This window comes from Danio rerio, chromosome 11 (assembly GCF_049306965.1).
Source record: "Danio rerio strain Tuebingen ecotype United States chromosome 11, GRCz12tu, whole genome shotgun sequence".
Classification (NCBI taxonomy): domain Eukaryota; kingdom Metazoa; phylum Chordata; class Actinopteri; order Cypriniformes; family Danionidae; genus Danio; species Danio rerio.
Window position 1 is genome coordinate 24,609,098 of NC_133186.1, and position 14,300 is coordinate 24,623,397.

The 14,300-nt window shown below is 34.9% G+C and overlaps 1 protein-coding gene across 40 annotated transcripts in view; it reads left to right on the top strand.

Moving 5' to 3' along the window:
* Window positions 1-14,300, top strand: part of ppfia4 (PTPRF interacting protein alpha 4) — a 205,733-nt gene that overhangs the window by 124,343 nt on the left and 67,090 nt on the right. For all 40 annotated transcript variants that reach the window (XR_012386629.1, XM_009305991.5, XM_021479530.3 and 37 more), the window contains 2 exon segments: window positions 3,294-3,377; window positions 12,670-12,891. Coding sequence is in view for 39 of the 40 variants with exons in the window: in XM_009305991.5 (XP_009304266.1) it covers window positions 3,294-3,377; window positions 12,670-12,891 (306 nt within the window). In the remaining variant the exon portion in view is untranslated.

Genomic DNA, 14,300 nt, shown 5'->3' on the forward strand with positions numbered 1-14,300 from the left:
CAGCTGTGTTCCGCAATAAGTGCATTTAACATGATGTAAAGTAAGTGTAAGTGAAAAAACTGAGCATTTCACAAGCAAACTGTTAACACTTTTTTTTAAAACAGAAAACATTTAAACAGAGCATCTACAGCTCAAGAATGAGAGATAATCGATCTACTTTCACTTTCGCTCTTGGATAGGGAAACCTTTACGCACAGACATCAATTAGCCTATAAATAATTTAGTTTGTTAAGCGCAAATATTTGTTTCAAAACTATTTCTAAATTCAGTTCTAATTTCCAGCAAACAAATAAACGAACAATAATAACGAAGTGAGTTCAAAAATCTGAGATATATCCTTATACACATGCTTTGCCCCATATGGTCTAAAACCATATATATATATATATATATATATATATATATATATATATATATATATATATATATATATATATATATATATATATATATATATATATTCTTATTATATCTTATATATATCCTTAATATTTTAGTTTTTTCATATGTCAAGATATTTGTGTATTTCTTTACATCTTGTGTGTAGGCTATTAAGCTGTGTGTAAGCGAGGCGCTACTCTGCGCTGGAGTTTAGACCAGGTTTGTTTTGGTCTAATGAAAAATCTATTATAGTTTCTCAAAATAGCAACGTGCCAGCAGTGCGCCTCAGAACACCTTCCTTTTTAGACCAGAACGCCTATGGGCTCACTTATAAGCGCTAATGCATTTGCTATTTAAATAGCATGGCGCAATGCCTCAAAACAACTCTTGCGCCAAGCTGAAACCAGCATACAAGTATTGCGCCACGCCTTGCGCCACATTGCGCGGGGTGTATGATGGGGCCCTAAATCTCTTATTGTAATAATTTAAAAAGTCAAAGCATTTTACATCAACTATTCAAATCAGGAAATAATTTTACACAAGCATTTAAATGAAACAAATAGCTTCAATTAGACTTTTTCCTGTGTAAGTTTTTGAATGAATAGATGATCAAACTAAATTAAATGGGTACATTTATTATATTATTCTATTTATTTAACCCAAAGCCTCTAATCATTAGAGCGTAAATGGTCAAAACATTGTACATCATAGATTCAAATCAGCAAATAATTTTAAACAAGCTGTTTTAGTCAACATAAGCTCATTCTAGAATCGTAGCCCTATATATGTTTCTGGAGATCCTGAATTATAGCCAGAAGTACTTATGGGTGCATTTCATTTTTTAAATGAATGCTATAGGGCGGTATGATGCTATTTCTTTTCGCGCTTATCAGCTGACCACTTACATTAGTGAGGACAGCTTTTCGGCTGTCAACAGTTTGTCCAGTTAGCTTGCTATGTATGTCGATGGACTTGAGATGCAAAGAGGAGATGACCACGACAACAGGGTTTGAGTCCGGTGAAAAACGATTTCAGAAAGCAGGTAAGACAAAAACAGAAGCCCAAAAAATAAAATAAACAAGTAAATAACAGGGTGAGAATGTGGTAAAATGTGGTAAAAATCAGACGAGGGCTTTTCTTTTTCTAAATGGCTTTTTAAATTTGTTAGTTGGGTTTAGGGAAGTGGGTGGGCGTGTCAGTCTGCGATTTTTAAAATACTATTGGTTGGATTTAGAGAAAGAGGAGGGTTGGTCAGTTGATTGATCAATCAGTCAATCATTCAGTCAGTCAAACAGTCAGTCAACAGCAGCCTCTGGTGTTAAACGTGAAAACAGCAGGCATGAATGGCACTCCAGAGAAAAAATTGAAATCTCAAAAAGCGTTTACAGCAGCCTCTCGTAGACTCGTGAAAACAAAAATAGCAAAAATTAAATAAATAAATTAGCTCCTGGGACGTATTTCAACTGTCTTTTTAGAAATTTATATAGAGGTACGTTTTCAGAATGAGCCTGGGTTGGTTTTAGTGAAACAACTTTAATTAAAATTTCCAATGCATTGTTAAATGAACAAATTAAATAAATAACACTTTTCATCATTACATAGCAATTGATTGGAAAGAAGCTTACTGTCAGCTGTATGGATGAGAAACAGTTGACAAATGAATTAACTGGAATGAATTAGAATGGCTAATGATGTCCATTTAGTTTGAATTAGTTTAATATAGCTTAAATAGTAAGCCTACCAATTCTTATACAGTTAAAGTCAGAATTATTATATATATTATTATTATTATCTCACCCCAGACATGCTCAACAATATTCACATCTGGTGACTGGGCTGGCCAATTCTGCTGCACCTTGATCTTCTTTGCTTTCAGTAACTTGTTGTGGAGGCTGAAGTATGAGAAGTGCTATCCTGCTGAAGAATTTGCCCTCTCCTGTGGTTTGTAATGTAATGGGCAGCAAATATCTTGATACCTCAGGCTGTTGATGCTGCCATCTATTCTGCAGATCTCTCGTATGCCCCATAGTGAATGTAAACCCAAACCATGCTTTTTCCTTCACCAAACTTGACTGATGTCTATGAGAATCTTGGGTCCATGAGGGATTCAATAGGTCTTTGTATTTGTGATGATTGGGATGCATTTCAACAGAACACTTTTTCAAATGATCAACTAGAAGTCCAGTTATTATTTGTTGCTCTTACAACTGGGATCAATGACAAGACTTTTGTCAGGTAGTGTACAGCAGTTGTTTGATGAATTGTGATCATCACATGCTCATATATATAGTTGTATGGTACTTCATTATATCACTTCTTATAAATATAAAAAAGCGTATGAATAACTTTTTGCATAATAATGTTATCTATGATAATGTTGAGTCTGTTTTGGAGCTGTGTTGAAATCAGTCTCGCCAGCCTCCTCTAATACTTTAATACAAACGAGCTGTAATAAAGAGCGCTTTGCAAATATGTAAATCAGATCCCTTCATCCAAATACGGGCATGCGAATGAATGTGTACATATTTTAATTGTCTTCCTCCAATTTTCACATTCACCGAGCCTGATATGGACGGATTCAAATGCAAATGAGTTACCGCTATTTCATCAATACCTTAATAGCATGTGGCTTTTAAGCACAACGATAAGTTAATTCTTCAAAATGGGTAGTTCATGTAATCTTATCTCCCGCAAGATTTCTAGCCTGCCTTAAGAAGACAGAAACAGCACTCAAATGCTATTAAAAGGAACACAGTTATATCCTACTTTCACCCAAAATGTTAATCTACATTGCATGTTATTTGTGAACTGTAATTTTGTGTTATGCCACATTTAATGTTGTGCTCTAAGTTGCTTAACCACTTGTAAATTATTGATGTAGAGATTGTTTTGATGTGGTTTTGTTGATTTAGGTGGTGATGCTGAGACAGAGAAAGGATGGAAGAGCAGATGGGGATGCTGTGGACAGGATGGACAGTTCTAAACCTACATGGAAGGTACTTGATATGTGTTTCCAGTAGATGCATAAAGTTGCATTAATATCAATGTCCAAAAAAAACACTGTAGACTTGGCTATTAATGCTGTAACTTTCAATTGTGTCAGACATAGACTCTCAGACATATGCACTCAATAAAGCTTGTGATGTCACTTTGATGGGTAGGGTTAGGGGTGATGTTAGGTGTACATATTAAAAGCATACATGTCTGAGAGTGCATGTCTTAGTTGTGCACTCATTCTGCTGCTAGACCTAACTCAAAAGTTCAGCTTTTCCATGCAAGAAATTATATAAGAAATGGATCCTTAGTTAGATTCTTTGAAATTTGAACAGCATAGTGTGTGCTTGTAAGAGACTGTACTTTAATTATTCTGTCGCTATATAATGGTGTCCATCAGGGGTCTGTCCTGGGACCTATTTAATTTTCTTGTATATAAATAATTTATGCAGTAAGTATAATTTGCATGCAGACGACACTATTATTTACTGCTGTGCCTCATCAGCTTTACAAGCATCGTGTTATTCATAGTCTTCATTTGATATTGTTCAGTCCTGTTTATGTCGTTTTTTAACTCTAAGGTAATTTTCTTGAAATTATATCCCTACAAGGATAAAAAATGATTTACAGTAAGTGCAGTAGTTCCCAGGCATTATTTTTAATATCAGTAAACTTTTAAGAAACATATTGGTAAATAATCTTAAAACTTACGCTTAAATTTTGGATTTACTAAAGATATACTGTATATCTTTAGCTGTAGAGCAAGGGCATATTTTGTTCAGTGTATTGGCTATATCTTCTTACCACTTTGGACTAAGGTAATCTGTATATAAACCCTCAGGGCATTTATTATTATTTTTTTTTTTAGACTTCACTGCTTTGCACTATATATTTTTGTACTGGTTGTAAATATCGAACACAGCATTGTGCTTTATTTGAGAATACAGAGTTACCATTTTTATATATTTGAATTTAGAATTGGAATTTACGAACTGCATTCTAACAATCTGTTATTTTATTAAAGTCCCCCGGGTTCAAACAGAGCTGTAAAGAGTTTGAGTTTATTGCTTCTGTGACTTGCAATATTATACTGTACAAAGCATTGTAAGGGCTCTTTTTGAACAATCTAGGTGCAAAGTCTAAAGTGCATGCCGCAAAAGCATTAAGGGCCTGTCCAAATCCACTTTTGCTATTATAAGGATGGAAAAATACACTCTGCGCTGTGGCACATGGTCTAACAGGCTTGTGCTTATTCTCTTAATGAGTTATTGGTGTGTTTTAAACATAACATGAATTGAAACAAACCTCTTCCATTCAGCCTCTTTACTTTCTCTTTAGTTTACTTTAACCCTTTACTTCACTCCTTTACTTTTATGGATAAGGAGATGGTGTTGTACGCACTCCACTGAAGATATCCATTAGCTACAAATCTAATTTGTTACGCACAAAGATTTGTTTCAAAACTATTTTTAATTTCCATTAAACGAATAAATGGAGAATAATAACAAAGTCTGGTCAGAAAACTGAGTTATATTCAAACAAGCATTCTATTCTTATGCCCCATACGGTGATGCATATGTCTCCAAAACCTGACAGGTGAACAAATCTAAAATAGTTTTTATTAAAACAAATATAAATATGCATATAGTAAATATTGCTAGGGCGATGCAGTGGCGCATTAGGTAGTGCTGTCGCCTCACAGCAAGAAGGTCACTGGTTCAAGCCTCAGCTTGGTCAGTTGGCGTTTCTGTGTGGAGTTTGCACGTTCTCCTTGCGTTCAAATGGGTTTCTTCCGGGTGCTCTTGTTTCACCCACAGTCCAAAGACATGCAGTACAGTTATATTGGGTAAGCTGAAATTGTCTGTAGTGTATGAGTGTGAATAAGTGTGTATGGATGTTTCCCAAAGATGGGTTGCAGCTGGAAGGGTATCCGCTGCGTTAAATATGTGCTGGATAGGTTGGCGGTTCATTCCGCTGTGGCGACCCCAGATTAATAAAGGGACTAAGCCAAAAAGAAAATGAATGAATGAATATTTTATATGTTATTTGTTGCTGCTTTCTCGGACAGGTCACTCTTGCAAAAGCGATTTTAATCTTGAGTTTTTAACCTGGCTAATTGAAGAGAATGAAAACAGTATATCCCCATTGGTTTTATCATTACTTCAACCATGTAACAGTTTATATCGAGGCATCTTTGCTGCCCTAATACCTCTCTCACAGATGGTATTTTCTTCACTACTGAGAAATAAACAGCATTGATTATGCGCCAAGTGCTTTTGCCCTTCAACCTCAAGCACAGGCTGCTAAATTGTCTCCTGTCTCCGAGTGTAAGTCACTTCTAGCAGTTAGCCAGCTAACAGGAGTCTGGTCAATAGGAGAATTGTGAATTGCTCCTAATATTTGATCTCATGGTTCATTGTTTAAATATCACCTTATCTTTTATTTATGTATCTGAAATGCTATCGATTGATTTTCTGTAGTATGAGATTTTTTTCAACACGAACAATATTGATTTGCTAATTAGTGCACAGAATTGGTTTGGGAGCATCTGGCTTCATGTAAAAAGTCTCTCTTTAAAGTCAGCATGAAATGAAAAGTCGCCCTATGTTTTATGCCATACCAATGAATGTTATAATGTATATATTAAAAATACCTGTAGCTTTTAATGGAATGGTCATAAATCATCTGATGAAATGTCAGACTGTATTGATTTATCTTATTAACACCCTATGCAAAGTTCAACAAACAATACATAGAAACAAAAAAATGCTTTTGTCTACACTGTAAAACCCAAAAAGTTAAGGTAACTTAAACCGTTTGAGGAAACCAATTGCAACAAACCATTTAAGTTTAAAAACTAAACCTAATGAATACTGTAAACTTAATCCATTTGAGTAAACAAAGCAATTTGAGCACAGTAAAACCCAATAAATGAAGAGAACTCAAACCAACTGAGTTCTGTAAAACCTAATAAGTTAAGGTTGCTTGAGGAAACTTATTGCTACAAACCATTTAAGTAAAAAGTATAATCTATATGAGTACTGTTAACTTATTCCATTTAAGTTGAAGTAACAAGGTATTTAATTAACTCAATACCTTCAACACTTCAGTTCAAAATTCAACTAGACTCATTTCATTTGATAAAGTTGACTGTTGGGTTTAACAGTGTGTAATTAATATTTAATATATGTTACAATATAGAAAAAATGAACTGAAACTATTTTTGTTTTGTCCTAATTTTAAATGTACGTACACTCAATAAACACATTTTTCAATGTATTTCTTAATAAAACAAGAAATTACGCGCAACATACAGTATTTAGTAATTAAAGTGGCTAACTGTGTATATTTACTGTATTTTGACAATTCAGTTTTCTATATTTCTTTCTTGAACTAATGATGGTTCTGTTTTTAAATAAAGTACATTTTCCTTGCCGTTATTGCATCAGAAGCTAGCTGTAGTCTAACGAAGGTTTATTTATTGAAACAGCACCAATTACAAGACAGACCTTTAGATTATTCTTCATCAATTTAATAAAAAAAAAAAATATATATTTAAAACTTTTTTGAAATAAAAAAAAAGTTTGAAATTAATTTTGGCCTGTGCAGTGGTTAAAACAACATTCATAACCAAGTAGTATGCTAGTATGAGTTTCTGAAAACCGACTCGGTTATAAAACTCCAATTTGAATTGCAGGGAGTCTGTAAAGAGCTGATTTAGCATAATTTTCTCCAATTTTGTTGATTGTCAGACAGTCAGTGTTGTCGGTCGGCTTTTTCCGAAAGGTTTCTGACTCTGAAAAGGTAGCTAAAATGTTACCGCTCTTAATGAGGAAGAACATTTCCCTGCTGACTGTGATTCCTCACAGCATGTGATTCAATGTCTCTTATTTTTGCCATTTAATAATAGAGCTCCTCCAGGTGTCACTCATGCCCTGGCTTTCTGGTTTTATTTTAGATCATTACTGTCATGTATTTAAGTGGTAAGGAGACAGTGTGGACTAAGGAATCTTTTTTTTCTACCTTTAAAATGATAGAGGTTTAGATAATTTTCGATTAAGAGAACAACCTACAATGTCTGAATTTCTTCGATCTATTTAATGTTATCCAGGAAAAAAGTAGCAGTTTTTAAAAAAAACATTTTTTTCATCAGTTACATATTCTCAAGTACAGAATAAAATATTAAAGTGAGATATTTGAAAAATAGCACTAATTAAAACACTTTCAAATTCCTCACAGTTATTGGTGTTAATCTGGCACCTGGTGGTAAATTCCTTAATTATCTGACAAACCCTGTTTCATTTTAACACAGACTCATTTTTTGGTACTAACTCAGTATTGGAAATACTGTATGGGCTGCATTTTTGTGTGAGCTTCACTTGACTGCAGTTTATAGGTTAAATGAATGCTATAAGTCAGAATGAGGTCAAAAGCTTTTTTTTTTTTTTTAACTAATGATAGCTAATGACTAATGATAATCTAATGATGATTACAGAGACATATTATTGACAAATAAATGTTTATTATCATTCAGCTCTTCGCACAACACCAAATAAATACAACAAAATATCTTTATGGTGTCCAAGATTTTAATACATTTGCCTAAAGCGGTGTTTCTCAACCACGTTCCTCATGGGTGTGACATACAAAGGAGACATCCAAAATATGCAGTGTCGGTAGTCCTCCAGGAATGTGGTTAAGAAACACAGCCCTAAACCACTGTATCTCTATATGGACAACTATATATGGGCAACTTTTTCTGGCCCGATCTGTTTGCTTAGTAGCTCATTATGTATGTTGTTGTACCTATGATATAGAGCAGTGGTCCTCAACCACCAGGCCGCGGACTGGTACCGGTCCGTGGATCTATTGATACCAGGCCAAGAAATCATTAATTATTTCTGTTTTATTTATTATCGGAGTCTGAATGATCTTTTATTTTTAAATATGTTTTATTTAGAAAAATTACCGTATTCTCTAGCTTACATCTCGGTCGTTTGAGCGCCCAAATTTAACCCACAAGCAGGAAAATAAGTAAGAAACAGACGACTTTGGGTAGTTGGAAAGCTAAGGGGAATTGGCCCAATGAAGAATTGCCAAGAAATAGATCCGCAACTACTGAAGATCGCAAATAACGACAGACTTTTAGCGGCTGTTCGCATATCTCATGTTTTCTAGAGTTCACACAAGTTTGTTATTTCCAATGGAGGTGCGTGGCTTGTATGTTCAAGCGCCGTGACACACTCACGCCTTCCAGATGCCCGCAAGCGCACCGCGAGTCATGTGGCAAGAACTGACCGATCAGCTTCAGCCTGTATGGAATATACACATTCTAATTAGTAGATTAACTATTAATTATTAATACCAAAACACTGTAGTGTAAAACTTGTATCAGAGTGACAGCAATGTTTTGTCAGCTTTTCATCCTCTAAGAAACCGTTTGATGGTCACCTAGCAACCTACAAAACACCGACCCCCCCCAGTCCCCAGTAAAATTGTCAAGCGTTGACCAGTCCATGGTGATAAAATGGTTTGGGACCACTGATATAGAGCACTCTGGTCAAAGAATGGTGAAGCACAGTTCTACAAAAGTGATGTAAAAAATGTTAAATGCACTTTTCTTTTAAGTTTGCTTTGGTAAACACTATTGGTTGGGTTTACGTCAGGGTTTCTTTAAGTAATCTGACAAACCCTGCCTTCTCGTGGACGGTCACAAGAAGATTGTGTATTTGAATCGCACAAAAAAAAAACATTCACAAATAACATTTTTTAAGATTTGATCAAATGTAGACAGTGCCCTCTAGTGGATGTGTCCTGAAATGTGCAACTAAACCTCCCCGGAGCAATGCATTTTAGCATTTGCAAAAAATGTGGGCTGAGAAATGTTTTTGCAATGATCCCAGTTTTTACTTTATAAGCTGGAGAGTCGTTCTAATGTGACTGAAATCCTCAGACAGCAGGTTGTCTTTTATACTAGCACAATATAGACTACATTTATTCAGAGATCTCTAACTTTGATCTTGACAGTGTATAATTGTATTTCATCAGAACAAAATCAACATGTTCTATCCTTGTTATCTAAAAGGTCGTGTTTTTTATGTTACACCTTCCAAAGCAGTTAAAGAAAACAAGGCCTTTGTAAGCTTCCCAGTGTAGGATTGATTTTTATTTCAAAATCATTTTATTTTTCATGCAATGAAATCAATTCCCAATCGAATTTTCAATTTTCAATTCCACATTTGAATATAAACTGCATGTGTGATAAACATTTATACAGAACACTTATACATAACAGAGTTATACAGAACTGGATGGAGGGTAGACAGAGGCAGGCATGCTCCAGACTGTGTGTTTCTCTGGAGAGCTAAAGTCTCTCTGGAGAGCAGGATTATGGCTGATTGTCCCTGTGGTTCATGGCTCATCAAATACTTAAAGCAAAGTTAGAGATTTAAAAAAAAAATGTATAAGGCTAAGGGAGTCAGAGATCTCAGCATATACGTTTTTTAAAGGATGGATACTTGCACTTTCATTGAAAAAACGAAGAAATTCAAATTTAAATTGAAACAGGAGGTGGAACCATATTAAGCTAGTGTATAGTATATTTAGCAACTGCAAATGTAAAAAACATAAGGGTTAAATGTTGCAAAAATCTAAGAAACAAGAACTTGTAAATGACTTGTTTTTGTCAAACTGCCTGCTGTGCTTCTGAATCTGGAGCTGCTTTGAATAATTATTTAATTAACAGCATGTAATTCAGCTTAAAGACATCCATGAACACATATGTGTAAAAACACTTAAGACAGAACTCTTTAAAAGTCCCTGTCTCAGCTTTACTGTAGTGACACAGAGCCAACCAAGCACAACCAACCAAGCAAACCCCTCTCCCTTTAGACAGCTATGTAAAAATGGCCTCATTAGATATACCTCAGTGGAATTCTGCTGTCAGCCCTGAACAAGATGTTTCGGTTTCAAGAAATAGCCAGTTTTGTGGGGCCAGATATACATCTTACCCTGGTTGTATATTTTTGTGTGAATAAGCACGTGTAAGGCTAGTTGACTAAACTATGTGTGGTTTAGCCAGTCAATATTGAAAATGCTTTTATATCTTTTACAGTTATGCAAAAAATCTGAATGTAAAATTTCAGCTATTTGCAAAGTACCAAATTAGTTTTTTGATCACTGAAAATGCGTGAAATCCAACTTTTTGTACAGTTAAACGATTGATTAATTGACTAATGGCATACAAAATAAAAGTTTGCTTTCACATAATTTTTACTGTGTATATTTTTTGTATATATTTACACAGTATATTTGTATGTACATGTTCAAAAAATATTTATTTATGTTTATATATAAAATTGTATAAGTGGGTGACACTTTAAAATGAGCAATATCTCACCGTGTACCACCAATGCTCTAACGGAGTAGCGCCCATTCACACGGGGCTTCAGCGTCAACGCTTGACTGTAGGCGTGTCTGAAGTTGGGGCTGAAGCGATCGTCATAGAAGCGTCAGCCAATTAAATTCAGTCAGCAATAGGCCACTGTCTGAGCTGGTGTGTTTGCATACAGCAATCTGATTGGCTGACGCTTCAGTCGGCGCTTGAAAAGTTGAGCTGGTCCCACCTTCTGCAGCGAGCAACGCTTCTGAAGCGGCGCCGACAGATCCACAATGCAGTTCTGCAACGCCTGACGTCACCCATTCAAAGTGAATAGGAATCGCTGACGCTGACGCCCCGTGTGAATGGGGCGTAAGAACGTGTTTTTTGGTATGACCGCAGTTTGCAAAATGCTGCCAGGGGGCACAAAGGGATGGTATCCAAACTGACAGAAATATACAGTAGCTGTAAATACTCTACTACTTGTAAATGAACATGAAACAATAACACAAAGCATTATAATTCCTACATTAATCACTAAAAAATTTGTTAACAATTATCATTGTAAACTTGTTAAGTGAAATGTGGATTCATTTTGGAAAGTAGAAATTTTAATTAGAACACGATAAGTCACGATTTGTACATGTTACACTGCAGTTCTCATATGGCTGGCATTAAACTTATAGGGCCTTTGAAATTAGAGTTGCAAAAGAAAGTTTTGTTTTGTTATTGGCATGCAAACTTTGGGGGAAAAAAATCTGTTTTAGCACTCGTGCAGGTAGTTTTATGGAAGGAAATGAGATTCTGAGATTTCTAGTTTTAACATAATATGCAGACATTCCTCTTTAAAAAAATAACAATGATAACAAAATACCTTTATATAAAGTGACCCACATTTCATTATTGACCACAGTAAATGTGTACAATTAACAATTACCTCATAAAGCCAAACTCTCTAAATCTGGAAAATATTATTTAGGGCTTTAAAGATTAATATAACAAAAGAAAAGTTGGTTAAAAGCCTGCAACATTTGAAAGAATAATAGGATTTTTGGGTATAATAGTCTATGTAAAATTAGTTTTAATATCTCTATGTTAAAATAAGGTAAAAATTTAGAATAATGGTCCATTAGGTAATGTTAGTTATTGTATTAACTATCATAAACTAAGTATAAATAATCTTGTAAAGCATTTATTAATGTAGTTTAACATTAACTAATGCATTATTAAAAACTTGTTAACATTAGTTAATGCACTGAGTTAACAAGAACTAACAAGAACTCATGTTATTTAACTTAAATAACATTATCAAAGATGAATAAATACTGTAATAAACGTATCAGTAATTGTTTTGAATACATTAACTAAAATTAACTAACACAACTAATGGACCATTATTTTAAAGTGTTACCAAAAAGAATGTAATGATGCTACGGTCTTTCTAAAAATCTGGTCCTTTTAATGTTTATACATGATTTCATTTTAATATTTTGTCTTTCCTCTGAAATTTGACCCGGAGACTTTAGGTTGAGTTGACATGATGGTTTAGCTACTTGCTATACAACCCATACCAATTATAAACCAATGATATGCAGAGGAACCTTGAGTTCCAGGGCTCCAAATTGACTAGCCGGGAGCTTTTAATTTGCTGAACTGCATAAGGAAATGAATTAAATGCACAGTCATGATGTGATGTATGCGAGAAAACCTCTGAACTCCTGTGGCCATAATTGCAGTGAAGCTGCTTAACTTGCTGACCGTGTTTCTTCAGACTCTGACTCAGCATAATTATGCCTCTCTGAAAGCTTATTTTGGCATCCTGAACCCTAAGTAGAAATCAGGGGACCGATAAACGAGCTTTAAAGTCATCAACCAGCTCTCCATCGCATTACTAACATTCTTTGTGTTTGCAACAGAGGCTTCCCAATGGCTCCATCGATGCCCATGATGATACCAGCAGATGCCTGGAGCTACAGGAACTGCTGGATAAGGCCAATAAAGAGCTAGCCCAAAACCGAGAGCGGATCGGTGGCCTGACCAATCGCATGTCTGAGCTGGAGACGGAACTGGCTACGGCCCGCAAAGACCTACTGAAGAGCGAGGAGCTGAGCACCAAACACCAGAGGGACATACGCGAGGTTAGACTGATTGGGGAGAGAGGAAAGGGACAGAATGGGGACACAGTGATGAGGGCTCGTCTCAGGCAGAAAGGACATTTTCTCAGCTCTGCTTTATGCTCGCTGAGAGATAGAAGGTTGTGAGTCATTCCTTGAGAAGGTCTGAAGTTTTGAGATATTTAAAAGTATAGTTATAATCATTTATCTTGCAAACCAGTACTTTCTTAAGTGGAACAGAGTAGATGTGTTGCAAAATATTGAAGCCTTTCCTTTCCTTTCCTTTCCTTTCCTTTCCTTTCTGTTCCTTTCCATACAACTAAGGATATTTATAGAACTCAGAATCTGGTTTGACAAAAAATGTTGCATCTTAAACAATACCAAAAGAGAATTGAGAGCTCATTGAATAGGGTATTTGCAGAAGGACTTTTAATTTTTAGTAGCCCAATTCAATTTGGGTGAACTGCCATTACAAAAATGCAGCGTTTAAGGCAGTGGTCTCAAACTCAATTCCTGGAGGGCCATATCTCTGCATAGTTTAGCTCCAACCACCTCCAACTCACACCTGCTTAATAGTCTCTAGTAGTTTTAAACATCTAGTTGGTTCAGCTGTGTTTTGATTATGTTTGGAGAGCTGCAGTCCTCCATGAATCCAGTTTGGGTTGGGACCAATGATTTAAGGTCTGTTTTCAATGATATCAGTGATTTTTTTTTACTGCATGACTTATATACAATATAAAGTGGGCTTCATAATGTATAAGAAGCACTGTGATAAATTCTTTTTTTAATGTCTTTAAAATATGAAAAATTATTTTACCCCAGTATTTTCAATGGAGTTTCTGTGCTAGACTACTGTTACTGACAGTGCTTGATTTTAACGGCTTTTCATCTTGTTTTAAGCTTGAGCAACTAAATTATTGCTTACAGTAAATCTATTTAACTGATTATATATTAATTACATTACAATACCAATGCTGTAAAGGGAACCTTATAAAAACTAAAAATAGTCACATTAACTATTCACCAGAAGTTTATTAGTAGGGTAAAAATACGAGCTGTGCATATACCCTATTGAATATTTTCCTCATTTAAAACTTTAAAACTGTCTTAATACAGCAGACTACTTTTATGATACAGTACTTTTTTGTTCTTTTGTCGTGTTTGCGGCTTAATTAAAGTTCATTATTTCTCCTCACTTTTAATGTTCTCTTTTTTCTTGCCAAAAATAAAAGTTTGTATTCATATTTTGTGAATAATTGATGACAAAGGTTACATTTGTCACCTTGAAATTATAAGGTTCTATCAGTGCTCTGATGGATTTTGAGATATTGAGCTTTAAAGTTTTTGCATTCCTTGGCAAACAGTATGTGTGTAACATTTGTTTTTTTTTTAAATAAAAAAAGCCTTAAAATTCAATTCAAACTTATTTCTGA